A 15,487-nucleotide genomic window follows, 5' to 3' on the forward strand; every position below is an offset into this window, starting at 1 on the left:
CCCCCACCCGAAACAAACACTGTGCACCAACCGTGGAGGCTTGCAAAGAGCCTTTATTTATCTAGCGCAAAGTAGACACTATCACAATCTTCTGTTACTCCTTTTACTAAAATAGTTCAAATCAATGTTTTTACCACACTATCAAAAGTTCTATTTCTTTTTTCTCTCCGAATCAAAGTGGTTCAGTGGAAGGTAGAAACGGGCACAGGGGTCTCCGGCTCCCAGCTCCGCCTGGAGCCAGGCCAAGGGCTGGCCCGGTTTCTCACGGCGGTCACATACTACAGAAAATAGAGCATGGCTGACGGCCCAGGGACAGGAACCAGACGTTCCAGCCCGATTCCAGAAAGCAGCACAAATACTTCCCCCCACGGTATGAAAAATATACACCTCTACCGCTCTGCAGTCATGCGCTCAGCTTGTTTCTTTAAAAAAAAAAAAAAAAAAAATCAGTAGTATGTATTTTGTTTCCTCTCAAGTTTTCAAGAAAAAGAAAATGAAAGGTCACTTTTTTCTCTTTAAACACTGATGTGTAGCTAATAACTTTTGGATAAAAATGTGCCACCCTAAAAAATGTGCTCAGCAGATTCTGCTCCCAGGATGGGCGAGGCCACCTGGGGTGAGGCTGGGTGACCTCCATCACAGTGGGAACTGAAGCCACAGGACAGATGTCACACTGGGCTTCAAGATGGCGACTCAGAGTGAAACGTACAGGGACCTTTATGAAAGGCCACCCGCGCTCAGCAACACCCCTACCCCCACCGTGAGGAGGGCCCCCCCCCCCCGTCACCCGACACACCCCAGTTGGTGGCAGGGCTGAGGCTCCTCTGACCCTCCCCAGCCTGTGGGCTCCCACTGAACCCGCCTGCCACCCAGGGTGTGGGTTCAGGCGGAGGTGCTGCTGGCTTTTAAACAGCTTATCACATGAGGTGACCGTCACAGACACGGTTCTGTCCTTGAAAGCCATCCCCGCGCACTGTTGGCTCAGGACTGCGAGCAGCGGTGGGAAGGAGATGCCCGCACCTGGCTTCCACGGCCTCCGTGGCACACAGGAGGGCTCGGGCAGAAACGCTCCGCTCCGCCTGACCCCTGGATGCCACGGCAGCACCCGGGGTGGGTCGGGGGGGGAGGCCCCTCCGAGGCGGTTCTTCCCTGGGTCGGTCTGCAGACGTGCAGCTACCGGGAGCCCTTACTTATTGCTTATTTTCAGTGGTGGCCGAGCCAACCTGATCCAAACGTGAAAAATGGGCTCCCAGCTGTGGCTTCCACCCAAAATGGACCCCTCCCCCCTCCCCCCTCCCCCCGGGCTGCTCTGCGGTTCTTTGGACTCCCAAGATCCAGAAGGGGCCTCTGCCCCCCAGCTCACTGCGCACAAGGGCAGGGATTGCCCGGTACCATGACCAAGGATATCCCCTCCAGCTCCAAACACCTAACCCCTGGTGACAGGCAAGCTCCCTCCAGGAGGAGCCCAGAGCTCCCTGTAATCCCCCAGGGCAAGAGGAAAATGCCTGTGGCTGTCACCAGCACCCACTTAGCACTCCCTGGGCACAACGAGGGCCGCGAGCCTTTCCCCTGAGAGCGTACGACCCAAGGGCACAATGACCAACAGGCCAACGCAGAGTCCCCGCTGGGGACAGGAACAGGGCGGCCTCCCCATCCCCTGGCCCTGTCCCCGCGCCTCACGGGGGCCTGGACGAGGCCCACCTACTGCAGAGACGGCCTCCCGGGCTCAAGTGCTGGCGGGCGCCCTGCTGAGCACCGCCGCCGAGTGAAGGCGGCGTGAGGGGTGGGCGGCCAGGTGCCGAGTGGACACCAGGGCCCGTGCCGACAGCATTCGCGGCGGTCTGTCCCACCTCCCAGCATCTGGGGTCTCGTCTGGAACGTGCCACAGCTCGCTCACCCTCTGGGCCTCGCTTTCCTCACCAACCTCCACGTTTCTGTATCGCGCTCTATGGCTGGCATGGGATCATTCACACGGAAGCTCTGTTTGATGTCGAGCCCTGCACGGAGGGCCCGATGCTGTCCCTTCTCCGGCAGAGGACACTGAGGCTCAGAGAGGGGAGGGGACAGCACCTGTGAGCAGGCAGCAAGGCAGAACTCAGCTCGGTCCCCGGCTCCGACCAGCCCAGCCCAGCCCAGCCCAGCCAGCAGCGGCCTCTGCGGCAGGCGGGCCCCGTGGGCTCGCAGGCCGCGACTGAGGGCACCGGCTGAATAAAGCTGGTGGCCTTGGGTGGTGAGCACGGCCGAAAGAACCTGAGACCTCGTTTTCCCACCGGGGGCCCAGAGAAGCTGATTGACTTGCTGAAGGTCACGCGGCAAATTAAAGCCAGAGCTGGGTCAGGCTCCTTCCTTCTACAGAGGGCAGAACTCTCCCCTCGGCCGCCCACGCAGCTCCGTCGACAGTGACTCTGGCTGAGGGCCAGGCTCTGGGGGATACCAGAGGCCCAGCCCGGCCCAGCGCCGCCCATCTGGAGAGAGCGGGGCGGGGGGCTCAACCAGAGACTCTCCACGTGGCCTCCCACCCCCCTGGCCCATCATGTGAAGCACAGGAGTGCAGATGCCTCAAGCACCGGGCAGGAGGGACCCAGAGAGGGCACGACCCGGCGCGGGATTGGGGGGCTGTGTGTGTGTGGGGGGGGGCTGGGGGCCTGAACCCTGAAACCGAGCAGCAGCGTGCAGCAGGGAGCTGCGCATGGGGGGGTTGCCAGAGGAAGGGCCTCGGAGCCTCCAGCCACAGACACGGAGCTTCTTGGTCGGGGACTCGGGACCCAGTGCTCAGCGGACTGGCGTTCAGGCCACAGCAGATGGGTGAGGAGTGGGGCCCCCCGCGTTAGGTCCAGCCACCGGGGGCCTCTGTCTGGTGTGGGTGGAAGGCTTGACGAGGCGCCCCTCCGCCAAGGCCGGCCTTCAGCCCCTCACCAGTGGGGCCCCGGGGCAGGGACGAGGCCGTCCGGGCCGTCCTGCTGCACGGAACGGCCGGCAGCCTCGCGTCTTCCCGGTTTGCTGGTGTGTGAGGAGGGAGGTGGGGGCCCGGCCGTCCGTGTGCTGGACCCACGGCAGCCGGGTCACGGCGGGCAGCGTCCTATGTACAATTCGCCACAGAAAAAGAAGACGGGGGCCTGCGGCTCCCCAGGACACCCCGCAGGGCCAGTCCACATCCACGGGGGAGCAGCCCTACAAGGGTCCCTTGAACTGGTTCCCAGACAGGTGTTGCCGGATGGAGGGCTTGGAGCTGGCCGCATCCCCCAGTTTTCTCCAGACCACCTGCGGACGGGGGCGAGCTGTGAGCGGAAAGCCCACCCCGAGCCCACCCCCTGGCCTGTACGCACAGACCGCCTCACTGCCCCTCCAAACCACCCACGTCCCCAGAGCCACGGGGCCAGGAGGGGAAACTGAGGCTGTGTGAGGCCCAGAGACAGACCAGACCTTTGCACGTCACCCCCCCTCACGGCCACGCCTGCCATACTGAGCACGTCACTGCCGGGGTGCAGGCGTGGCCTCGCGGCTGTCCAGTGGGACCCAGAGGTACAGGAGGCAGCATGGGAGGGGTGGGGGAACACCCCGCCCCCCCGTGAGGCCCGGGCCAGCCCCCGCCGGGTCCTGTAAGGATCCAGGGATGATGACACACTGGCCACTGGGGTCACGGGTGAGGTTCCACCTCCTGGACAACCAGAGAAACGGCCCAGCTTCCAGAAACCAATGCAGCCCTAGTCACGGAGGGCCCCACCCACACGTCCAGTCTGAACACCACCGGCAGCCACCAGGGGCACCAGACACCTGCGGTCTGGGGCCGGGGCCCAAGGGATGGGACGTGGGGTGAACGCGACCCGTCCCGGGGGGCTGGGGGGTGCTCTGGGGATGGACAGAGCCCAGAGGTCAGGGACCCCATTCTCGGGGAGGAGTGGGTTAGGCAGCGGGGTGAGGACAGGCCCCGGGCTCTCCGGGTGCCTCCCCCTCCAGGTCCCCGGCCCCTCCCACCAGGGGACGGCTGGGGCCCTCCCTGCTCCCACGCCCCGGCCGCGGCCCCGGGAAGCGCCTCACGTTGCACATCTCGCGGACGATGGCCTTCTCCTTCTCGCTCAGGCCTTCCTCACAGCCGTCCTGGAGCCGCCGGTCCAGGTTCTCGTGCACTTCCAGGACCTGCGGGAACAGGCCCCGGGGCCGGAGGTGAGACCAGGGTCCCGAGGTTGGGGCACGAAGAGACCGGAGGGGCGGGTCCTCATCCTCACTTTTTGGTCCTCTTCCCTCCCCCTAGTGGCTCTGCAGGAGGGAAGCCACACCCCCACATCAAGAGAGGCGGGGCAAGCTGGGGACGCCTCACCTGGAAGCAGGGAGGACAGGCTGGGCGGGACTACCCTCGGGCAGGTGGCCTCGTGCTAGGCCAGGGCCCCCAGCTCGTGATTAGAGGGACAAGGGCAGCACCTGCTCACACACCGGGTGAGTGGGCGTGTCCAGTCACCGCTGCGTGTGCTGTATCCGCGCAGACGCAGACCGGCCCCCAAACCCGGGGGACGGCGCGCCTGTGTCCGTGCACGCGTGGGGCGTCCACGGGTGCGCGCACAGGTGGGGGGATGAGGGGTGCAGCCGTGGGAGGTGAGGTCCGGGTGAGCGAGCTCCCCCAGGAGCAGTGAGAGCCTCAGCGGGACCTACACCTGAGCAGAGAGGCAGGTGTGCCTGGAGGCGAGGCTGGGCCTTGGGGTGCTGGGGCTTTAGTGCTACCGCAGCCCTGCCCCCGACTCTCAGGCTTTGGGGGAGCGCCGGCTCTTCCCCTACCTCACCCGGGCCTCAGTTTCCCCAGCTGCAGGGATGGCGGACAGGTGACACGCTTGCTCCGGCCAACTGACACCTACATTTCCAAGGTGTTCGTGGTCACCCCGACCCCCCCAACCCCTGCACAAGGACGAAAGCCCCCACCCTGCTGCTCAGATGCCCACTGGCTCAGAGCAAATGTGAGGTCCAAGGTCCCAGGTCCTCCGCTGCACCAGGGATCTGGGGGCTCCTGAGGGGGCAGGGACTGGGTGAGGGTGGGCAGGGCCTGGCCCTCACCTTCATCGCGTGCACGACAGCCTCTGGCTTCTGTCCCGCGGAGCTGTAGCCGGCGGAGGGGGGCGAGGACAGCTCGGGGACCGGGCAGGCTGGGCCCTGTGGGAGGGAATCACGCTGTCGCAGCTTGCCCAGAAGGGCTCCCAGCTGGTGGCCACGAGTGCGGCCGGCAGCAGACAGAAGTCCCTGCTTCTGTGGGCCAGGGCCCAGGCAGGAGGAAATGGGGCCCGGCTGATGAGGGAGAGGAGGCAGGGAGGACAGAGGGGCAGCACCTGGCCCCCACCCCGTCCCGCGGGCTCCTCCTCACAGCCCGTGGGGAAGGCCTGCTGTTTCCCGGAGGAAGTGAGTCCAGCTCAGAGATGGCAGGGACTGGCAAGGAGCAAACCGCGGGGGGCTGCCTCCAAAGCTGCCACCCTCCCCGCCAACACCAGGTGAGTGGGCTAAACCAGACTTCACCCATCCCCCACCCCCAGGGACACTCTTCCAGCCCTGCCCGGCCACCGCATGCCACCGCAGTCGGCCGACACCTGACACGGCAACCAGGTGCCCAACTCTGCACAGCCTGGGGTGCGGGGGCCGAGGCCGGGTGAGGAGGGGGGTCCAGCCCCCTGATGTCAGGCCCACCAATGTCAGAGGCTGCAGGTGTGCCCGGCATCCCCAGCTTCTTCTCCACGGGGATTACTGGTATGGGCAGGGTGCAGGGCCCGGCCTGGAGGGAGGCCCCATAGGAGGAGGGCCCCCAGACAAGGTGGACTCAGGATGGAGCTCTCCAGGCCAAGAGACACCAGAAGACACTGGGAGTGAGCCTAACGGGCTCAGCAAACACCAGCAGCCAGATAGAAAACACCAAGGGTCCCAGGCGGGGAGGCCAGGGAGCTGGGGTTCCCGGCACAGCTGTCCCTTCTCTGGGTCCTGGTTTCTTTCCCAGTCACCGACCCCAGTGACCAGGCAGGCTTGGTGAGCAGGCTCGTGGGGCCATCACCCTGGGATCCTGCCCAGCAAGGCAACGCTGTGCAGAGACTCTCGGGGCCCAGAACTTTCTGCCGTGGGCCAGCCCCTCTGCACTCTCCCCATCTGCCCACCCCACCTGGACCTTCTCCTGGCTCCACCCAGAGGCCGGGTCCCGTAACCTTGGGGCCGGAAAGGCAGACTTGGGCAAAGCTCTCCTGGCTGTGACCTGAGGCAGGGCCCAACCCACTCTGTGTCTCGGTTTCCTAATCTGGACAATGAAAGGGTCCCTGTGTCCCAGAGTGTGTGCAGAGCCCTGGGGTGCCGTCTAGTGGCCCAGGCTGCCTGGTCTCTGGGGCCCAGGCCAGATCTGTCATGTGGAGAGATCAAAAACGGATCCAAGGGCTCTGGGGAGGCAGGTGGTCCCCAGGGACTTGTGGAAGGCAGAACACAAGCATGTGCCCGGCAGGCTGCGCTCCCCGCATCGGCCAGCAGGGGGCGGTAGCCACACACGTTCAGCCCTTAAGAGGCCCAGGGACCTCTGGCCTCCAGTCCCATCTGTACCTGGGGCTCCCTGAACAGCCGGCTCTATAGGCGGGGCAGGGGGCGATTGCTGCTCCAGGGGGCTGCTTCCTGGAGCAAAGGCAGGAAGGGAGCCAGGAGTGGCCAGGGCAGGCCGTGCAATCCAGCCTTTCCCTTGACCCACCTCACCAGGCTGCCAATGAGCGTGCCACTGCGGGTCCTGGGAAGGAAGCTGAGCTGGACGTGTAGCACGTGTTAAGGAGTAAATGCCACCGGGAGTGGTACTCCCGGGGGTCTCCCCACACACAGCTCTCCCAGCGGTGGGAGGGCCGGCACCCACCTGAGCCGCCCGGCGCACCGAGTGCTTGCAACCCTCAGATGTTATCTTTCTACATCCCCATTTTACAGATGGGAGAGTGGGTCTGAGAGGAGGTCAAGACCAAACAGCCGGCCCCAGTGGGGCTCGAACTGGGTCTGTGGCTCCAGAGCTGGCGCCGGAGGCGGGGAGGCCAGCGTGTACCCAGGAGAACTGAAGCCACACGTCCATACACACACTTGTCTGGAATGTTCAGGGCAGCACTATTCACAGCAGGCAAAGCACGGGAACAGCCCCAAATGCCCAGCAAGCTGATGGTCGCATCAGCAAAACGTGACACATCCACGCCCCGGAGTCTCACTCGACAGTGAAAAGGAACAAGGTGCTGACAGGCTGCGACAAAGCCTCCATCACGGGGCGCTACGCGGAAGCAGCCAGTCACAGAGGATCGCACGCTACAAGTTTCCGTCGCGAGGAAATGTCCAGAATAGGGAAATCTACGGAGACACAAGCACATCCGTGGTCTCCAGGGGCTGAGGCAGGGGAGAGTGGGGAAGGTTGCTACAGGGCACAGAGTTTCCTCATGGGGTAATGAGATGGGGTGATGATTACACAAATCTGCAAATATGCACAAAAAAAAAAAACAAAACAAAACAGGGAAACTGCATGCTCAAAAATAAAGTCGACCAAAAAAAAAAAAAAAAAAAAAAAAAAGGCAGGGGGACTAGTCTCCCCCAGGGACCTGTCATAAGACTTGATCCTGCTCTCAGCTGGAGAATGCCAGAAAGCCACTGCCAGCTCCTTCCATGGGGCCCTGAGGTGTGGCTGGGCCCCCGGGCACCCTGCCCCATGGCCACCTGGGCCAGTGACCCTCGTGGGGAGCAGCTGGGGAGCCCTGCACAGACCTGCAGCCTCTGACTCACGTGGACAGGGAGAGGGGAATATGGATAGGGACAGAGGTGGGGCGGGCGGGGGGGGGGGGGGGGACAGCCAGGCTGGCAAGGAAAGGGTGTCCCCACCCTACAGGGTCACCTGTTTCACCTCGGGGCCCTCTGGCATGTGGGCGACCTTCCCTCACCGCCCCCCCCCTCCCTGGACCTACAGGCACCTTACAGAAGACGGCCAGCAGAGCCTGTGTCCCCAGCGTCATCGGGCAGAGGGTCCACCCCATACAAGCCCTCACTCGCCCCGTGGACCCACGTGCCAGACACAGGCCATCCACTGCTGCCTCCGCAGCCTTTGTGGCTGAGCCTCCCCTACAACACCCTACCTTCTCTGTGCACCCCAGAGACCCGCCCCCGGCCTTGAAGGAGGTTCACACTGGCCCTGGCCTCTAGGCCCACGTGGGCTCGGTGCCAGCACGCAGGAGGCATCGCCCTTCCCGGTCCCCAGATCGCCGCGGCTCCGGCACACAGCGCTCCACAGCCACGGGATGGACAGAGGTGGGGCGCTGGGGAGGCCGGGGGGCGGCGGAGTGAAGGAGCAAGGAGCCAGCCCCCACTGGGGCACCCTGGGCTTCTCAGCGCCCTTCTGCATAAAGCACTTGGGAGCCCAACCCGGCCGCAGGCTCCTGGATGAATATTTGGATTATCTGTCTGGTCGGCCTCAGCAGCTACATTCCTGGAGGTGTGAGGGCCTCAAAAGAAAACACAGCACCTGGCCGGCAGCCAGCGGCGGCCCCAGCCTGCTTCTGCCGGCATCGAGGCCCAGCGAGGCCTGGCAGGGGCACCCCGAGGTCACCCTTGCTGGCCGGGGTCATGGGGAGAGAGCAGCGGCCACCTGGCAGAGTGACCTCAGGCCAGCCAGGCTCCTCGCCCGTTCCCTGCGGATGGCCAGGGTCCCCGCCCGGCTGCACAGAGCACTGAAGCCGCTCCAGTCACGGTCACCCGCCCAGCTCGTGCGGCAAGGGGTCCGCGGGCAGCGTTTTTGGGCATGTTCACAGATGTACGCAATCATCCCAATAGAACACTTCCTCACCCTGAAAAGAAACCCCATACTCGTCAGCAATCCCCATGGCCCTCTTCCCAGCCCTGGCCAACCAGTGAGCTCTGCCTCCCCAGACCGTGCACTCTGGACACGTCGCACAGGGATGGCGGACACGCTGGCCCGCAGGGAGCGGTCCCGACTAGCCACCCGCATCCCGGAGAGCTGGCCCCACGCCGCGCCCCCCTCCCGCACTCGGGGCAGCCCAGAGCCCAGGACCGCCCTGGAGGACCCAGGGTGAACTAGCGCCCGGCACAAACCGGAGCTCCTCCCCGACGCTCGGTCACAAAGCCTGGGTAGCGACTATGCATCGCATGCACTGCCGCCCAGGCCCCAGCCCCGGCCAGGCACCCTTCCCCGCCCACCGGAGCCGAGAAGTGACAGGTGCCCTGCACCCGGGGCCTGGGCAGCTGCTCGCGGGGCCTCCAGACGCGGCCCCTCGCCGCCCCAACATCGCTCGGGCTCGGCCGCCATCTCTAACCACCTCGCGGGGCCCGCACAAGCCTCCGAGGGCCACGAGGGGGGAAGGAAGGGGACGGAGGGCCACTCAGGCAGAGCCCCAGCTCTGACCCATCGCCCTCGCCTGACCTGGATGCTGCTCAGGCCGGAGACGAGGGTCCCAGTCCCAGGTGCGGTCATGGACCGTCCACTGGCCCGGGCAGGTCGACAGACAGGCAGAGCCTCACCCCTGCACTGGAACGTGGATTCTGGAGGCACCGGGTCCACACGTGAAAAGTGCGACTCCGGGGAAGGGGCACTTACGTTCTGCAGGGAGTCCTGGTAGGAGGGCGGCAGGCTCGCCAGCTGGGATTCCGAGTGGTACGGGGAGAAGCCCTTCCGCAGAGTCCGGAACTCTCCAGAGCCTGCCTGCTGCGGGGGGGGGAGAGGGACAGGTTAGAGGGGCCCAAGGACTGTGCCCCGTGAAGACTTGGCCCTCCCGCCCCCACACAGTGGTCTGCACCCTCCCTCCCCTCTCCCTGCCTCACTGCCATCAGCGGGAGCCCTTGTCACCAGCCTCCCTGCTCACGTGTTGGGGCCACGAGGCAGGGGACTCCGTGTCGCTCCCCAGGTCGTGCTGTATCAATGCGGCTTGAACACAATAAATGAGGAAATGAGTGCGTGGCACCCCCACCCCCGGCCCTCCTTCCTCTGCTCCAGCCTCCTGCACTTGCCCAGCCCAGCCTGGGGAACACCGTCTCCGGCCCCTGGGGCCCGCATCCACCGGAAGGCCCTCCCACCTCCCACGCCTGAGCCTGTCACTCTGTTCTGCTCAGTGCTCGCCCTCAGCCTCTGCTATAGGACAGGAGCTCCCAAATGTAGTTCCTGCGTCTCACCCCTCTGTATCCACAGGAATCAGTGCATGCTTAGGAAGGAGGGAGGGAGAGGTGGAGGAGTGAGTGAGTGAGTGAGTGAATGAATGAACACATATTTGGCCTTAGGTGATTTTCCTCAAGGCCAAGCAAATGCCCCCCAGAGGCTGGGGGCTGTGATCCGCAGAGGGAGGGGATCCGGGGGTCCCGCTCAATCCAACACAGGCCCTCTGGTCCGGCTGAGCACAAGCCCCTCCATCACTAAGAGCCTGGGCTGGTGTTTCTGGCCCAGACACCTGTTTCTACTTCAAAGGAACTGAGGGCACGCTGTTGGGCAGATAAAACAGAGAATGTCCCGTAAATCAACAGGGTGCCCAGTTACCCAAACAGATCCTGGAGGGGAGGAGGCCAGAGCAGGGGCAGGTGAGCCAGATGGCACAGCAACCACATCTGGGGGTCCCTCCTCCTGCTCACCAGCCCCCCTCTGCTGGCTCGGGAGGGACCCACATGCAGCCTGTTCCCCTCCTGCCAATTGCTGGACACAGACCGCAATTCTCATGGGTCTCCAGCCTCACCAGCTCCATGTTCCGCCCTCCCATCCCCAGCAGATCCCCCAGGTCAGACCCCCCAGGTCTCAGGGGGCCAGCTCAGGGGCACACAGCAGTGCCCTGTAAGCGTCTGTGGGACTAGAATAAAAACCCAATTAAGGCAGATGCCCCGTGGAGGCCGCCAGAGCAAACATCAGAAAGCAGATCTGAGCAGTCACCCACCAGATTACCACCACCCACCCCAAGCACCTTGGCCAGGACCAGAGACAACTATTCCCATGGCCTCCAGGAAGACCTCAGTGTAAACAAAGGTTACCAAGAGGCACAGAGGGGAGAGAAGTGGCGGCCCACCCTCCATGGTGGCCCCTGAAGTGTAGCACGGTGTCACCAGAACCCTTAAAATGTGACTGCCACGCCCCCTGATTATGGCCAACCCTTGGCTGGACCAGAGGTGGGTGGCCCAGCGAGGGGTCCGATCTAGCGGAGCCCCTCTGCCACCTGACACCAAAATGACAAAGACTCTGCCCCCTCGCCCCCCCAGCAGGGGGACCCCCCCCTCATCAGGGCACCTGTGCCTCTCGGGCTCGCCCACCCTGGGCAGGGGGGTCAACCTTCACTCAAAGGCAAAACTCCCAACCAATTATTTTCCTGGCCAGGTGACAGTTACCAACTCGTCTCCAATGGACAGTACGTTCTAACCCCAGTCACGCTGAACACCACACCCAGTGCCACCAGGCTCTCACCAGGCCCCCTGCCACCATTCTGCAGGAGCACGCCCCGCCCGCCTGGCCAGGCTGCTGAAAGAGCCCAGGCGTAAGACTCAGCGCAGCTCACACACTGACATTTATTTGGCCACACGGCCAGGGATGTGAGCCACTGCTCTCTCCCAGCAGTCCCTGGGACCAGGCCGGCTGGACGCTGCCTGTCCTTCCCCAAAGGACCGTCTAGAACCTCATCCGGGCCTCGTCTCCCCCTTGCCCACACCTCCTCTGGTGCTAGACCAAATGGGTTCAGAAGGAACTCCCGTGTTGGTACTGAGAACACTGGTTTATGTAGCCCCCTCCCTCCCCCCGGATCATTTCCTCGGGAGGACATGTATGTACAAGGGGGCGGGAGGGAGTGTTTTTAATTAGCACATGCAATTCCTACCCCTGCCTTCAGTGATCATCTATAGATATTTGTGCGTCCACAGAACTTTATTAGTGACCCACCAAGCTGGCGGGGGAAAGACACACGATCTCTTGTTAGGGGCAATGGGACTAATGACACATCAAAATGAGGGACCATAACGGCACTTCAATCCGAATGAAAAATCCTGGGATGTGCCTGTTGGTGCCCAAGAATGAAATCCTTAGGTTTTCATCGCCTAGGGGACGCGGAGCTGAAATGGCCTTGTGGGTTGGCTGGGCCTGTTCAGGGTGGTTCAGGAAGCGGGGACAGGATGCCTGCCCTCCTATGGGATAGGATCCCAAACGAAGGTCCCTCAGGACCCAGGGAGAAAGGATCTGCCACACAGAGTGGGCGGGGCTCCCACATCCTTAAAGGGCACATGGAGTGCAAACAGGTTTGCCCCTTCCAGCCAGGGGGGACACCCGGGAGGCCACGCCCCTGCCCCCCTCCCTCCGCCCCTCCGCCGAGTCCGCTGGTGTGAACTCAGGCTACCCCAGCCCCTCTGGGCCCCCGCGGGCATGCAGCGGGCTCCCCAGCCATTGCCCGCCGGGGGGCTCCAGGGAGCACCGTCGGAGGGCTCCTCCTGGAGCAGAAAAGGGCCACAGCAGGATGCAAAGGGAGGACCCCGCCAACGTGCCCCTCCCTGGGCAGCAGCTGTGGATGGGCTGGCTCAGAGCAGCTGTCACCCCTCCCACCTGCTGCCCAAAGGACTCCGGTCCCCGAGGGACCGTCTGCTGCAGCACCTACTGCGTGCACCCGGCAGGGCTGTGTTCGGGCAGCACCTACTGCGTGCACCCGGCAGGGACGCAGTGTCTACCGTGCGAAGCCAGGACCGGGAGGTGGGGCCTCAAGGGTGAACGCTGACAAAGGGGCGTCCGGAGAGCACTGGGACTACAAATGCCAGCTGAGTGGATGCGGTGGCAGCTCAGTGAGCACGGCCTGCGTGGGGCACCGCGGAGGCCGCTGCCCCGTGGCTCTCTGCTGCCGTTCGGCAAAGCTGGACACCAATGCCAGCTCGGGAAGGGCAGACCCCAGGAAGAATCTAGAGGCAGAACCGGGGCACCTGGGGGTGGTGAGCTCCCAGGAAGTGCCAGGAGGGTGCCAGGGCCGGGGGAGACCCGGAGGAGACAGGACAGCACACAGCACTCAAAACAGCCCCCACCACAGACACCACTGCAAACACGTCCCGCCAGGCGGTTCTACCTGAAACCAGCTTCTCGGGCGGCCGCAGGGGCGGGGCGGCTGCAAGGGAAGAGGAGCGGTGTCACCCAGGAAATGCCAGCCACGGCCCCCCTCGGCCCCCCCTCCCCTGGTCCCTCGGTAGCCCAAAGGTGCCGGGGCCTCGGCCGGGCCGGGGTGGGCACCTCGGAGCCCCCACGTTTTTGGAAAGCCCCATGTTTACAAGGGCTGCCCGAGCGCCCGGCCCGCTCTCAGCCCTCTTGGGGCTCACACCAGGCCCCTGCACTGGCCTAGAGGCGCCCCGAGATGCCAGCCCGCCGGCTGGGAGGGGCGGGGGGGGTGACCATCGAGGCCCCTCACACGGGCATGCTGGTACAACCGTCCGGCCACACTTGTCTTCTCGGTTTCCCCTTTAATTTCAACAGAACTCATTTGCAGGCCATTAAGAAGAAAGCAGCGGCTCCGTGGCTGGGGGCCCAGACGGTTCTTCCTAATCGGTGCTCAGATCAGGCAGCGGAGGCCCCACGCATGGCGAATGTATGGTTACTATTACTCACCCACTGCTGGCACCGCGTCCCTACTCCCCATGCAATGTCAGACCCCAAATCCCAGGTTTCAAACTCGAGCGTGCGGCTGATGGCAGAACACCCAGACGGTCTCATCCGCCACAGTGACCATCGGCCCCTTCCTTACAGGTCCCCTCGGCAATAAGGTGAGTGAGAGTGAGGGACAGGCCTCGGGATCTCCCCAAGACGGGGTGGGGGGCTTTGGGGAGGGGAACGGATTTGCAAAATCCAAATCCCACCGCGGCTGGGTGAGTCTGAGCAGCCCATCAGTGTTCCAGGTCTCTGCTGCTTGCAGGTAAATCGGGGTCACGAAGGGCACTCGGCTGCTGGATGGCCCACGACTCTTTCCACTGGCCAGCCCTAGTCCTCAGTGCTTTGCGGGATTTGCCCTTTAATCCTGGGGCGGCCACCATCAGTGTCCCCATTGTACAGACGAGAAAACCGAGGCACAGAGAGGTTAAGCCCCTGGCCCAACGCCCCCCAGCTGGTAAGCGGCACTTTGACGACTTGAACCAGTCCCTCTAGCCCTACAGTCCTGGGCTTGGCCTTGACGGTCACCCAGCCTGTGGCTCACAGTGGACAGCGATTAAGCCTCAGGCATAGAGGGGACAGAGGTGATATTCCTAGCCTCCTTCTGCCCATATTGCTAGACAGACCATCTGCTCAGATGCTAGAAAGGTTTCCTCCCTGGTTGAAGGAGAGGCTGGACCGGTTCTGAGGTTCTGCTAAAGACATAGCTAAAGCCCTCCAGAGATCCAGAAAGCACACCATTCACAAGGGAGGGAGCAGGACGTGACCACCATGCCTCAAGCAGGGACAGCCCAGGGCCCGTCAACCAGCAGCGACCTGTCCCAGAAGGCACCACCAAAGAAACACTGGAGGCCAGCGTCTCTGGACAGCTTGGGCAAGGGAACGGGCCACTCAGGACGACAGGTCTTCCCCGGGGACTCAGAACACAGCACTGAGGCCTCAGCATAGGCTTAGAGGGTGGCAGACTGTTCCGCTGTCCCCTGGCCCGTATGGTTCCAAACTCAGACAAAGGCCAGAAAGGAGCAGTTCATACAGGGACGGGCCAGGCCCAGCCAGGTGGGCACAAGTCTACCACAGACCTTGAACATCCCAGGTCCCTGAGAGCAGGAAAAAGAGAGAAGGGCAGGCAGTGCCCGGCAGGCAGTGGGCATCACCGTCATCCCTGCCTCACAGGTAAGGAACCCGAAGCATCAGGACGTAACGCATCATGCCTAAAGCCACAGAGCAGGTGAGTGCTGGGGCATCATTTGAACTCCAATTCCTCTAGAGCCCAAACCCACTTCTTCATACCATCAGGCCAATGACACCATTGCTGCAGGCTAGATTGTGTCCCCCCAGGTTCGTACGTTGACCCCGTGCCCCTAGAACCATGAGATAGCACACTTCTGTTGCTGAAGCTACCCGGTCTATGCCTCTTTGTTACAGCGGCCCCAGGACACTGATACAGTCACTCAGGCCCGGACGCCCTCCTCCACCCAGGCCTCAGCTTCCCCATCTGCGCTTGGTGTAAGTCCTGGGGTCACTTCTAACCTGAGTGGTTCAGGTGACCCTGCGTGGCGTGGCAGGATAGAGAAAGGGCAGGCACAGGGGTGAGGAGGAGGGAGGCGGGCCTGGACCGCGGCCTCCATCCCCAGGATGGCTGCCCACTTGCCCCGTGTGACATCAGCCCGAACGTCACTGGCTCTTTTGTAAAGCTGGCTTCTGGGCGAACACGGAGGCTTTCATTTATCAGCCCAGCAGGGGGATTAAGCGAGGGAACCGAGAGCCGAGGCCCCGGCGTCAGTGACAGCCGCCCCCACCCCAGCCCGGCCGGGCACAGAATCCACAGGAAAAGGAATCATGTGTACGGGGGCTCGAGATGAATCATTGCAGAGG

General features: G+C 63.4%; 1 protein-coding gene across 5 annotated transcripts in view; it reads right to left on the reverse strand.

The window, feature by feature from the left end:
* Positions 1–2,633: 2,633 nt before the first annotated feature.
* The window catches only part of CCDC85C (coiled-coil domain containing 85C), a 77,029-nt gene continuing 64,175 nt past the window's right edge, over positions 2,634–15,487 (reverse strand). For 2 of the 5 annotated variants that reach the window (XM_019462229.2, XM_019462233.2), the window contains 5 exons: positions 13,041–13,079; positions 9,572–9,679; positions 5,044–5,139; positions 4,039–4,137; positions 2,634–3,261 (listed from right to left, as the gene is read on the reverse strand). In XM_019462229.2, coding sequence (XP_019317774.2) covers positions 3,172–3,261; positions 4,039–4,137; positions 5,044–5,139; positions 9,572–9,679; positions 13,041–13,079 — 432 coding nt within the window. In that variant the 3' untranslated portion in view covers positions 2,634–3,171. The remainder of the gene's footprint in view (positions 3,262–4,038; positions 4,138–5,043; positions 5,140–9,571; positions 9,680–13,040; positions 13,080–15,487) is intronic. The other 3 variants (XM_019462230.2, XM_019462234.2, XM_019462231.2) reach the window with 2 other exon arrangements.

The sequence above is a fragment of the Panthera pardus genome, unplaced genomic scaffold (assembly GCF_024362965.1).
Source record: "Panthera pardus isolate Hobbes unplaced genomic scaffold, ASM2436296v1 HiC_scaffold_24, whole genome shotgun sequence".
In the NCBI taxonomy this organism is placed as follows: Eukaryota; Metazoa; Chordata; class Mammalia; order Carnivora; family Felidae; genus Panthera; species Panthera pardus.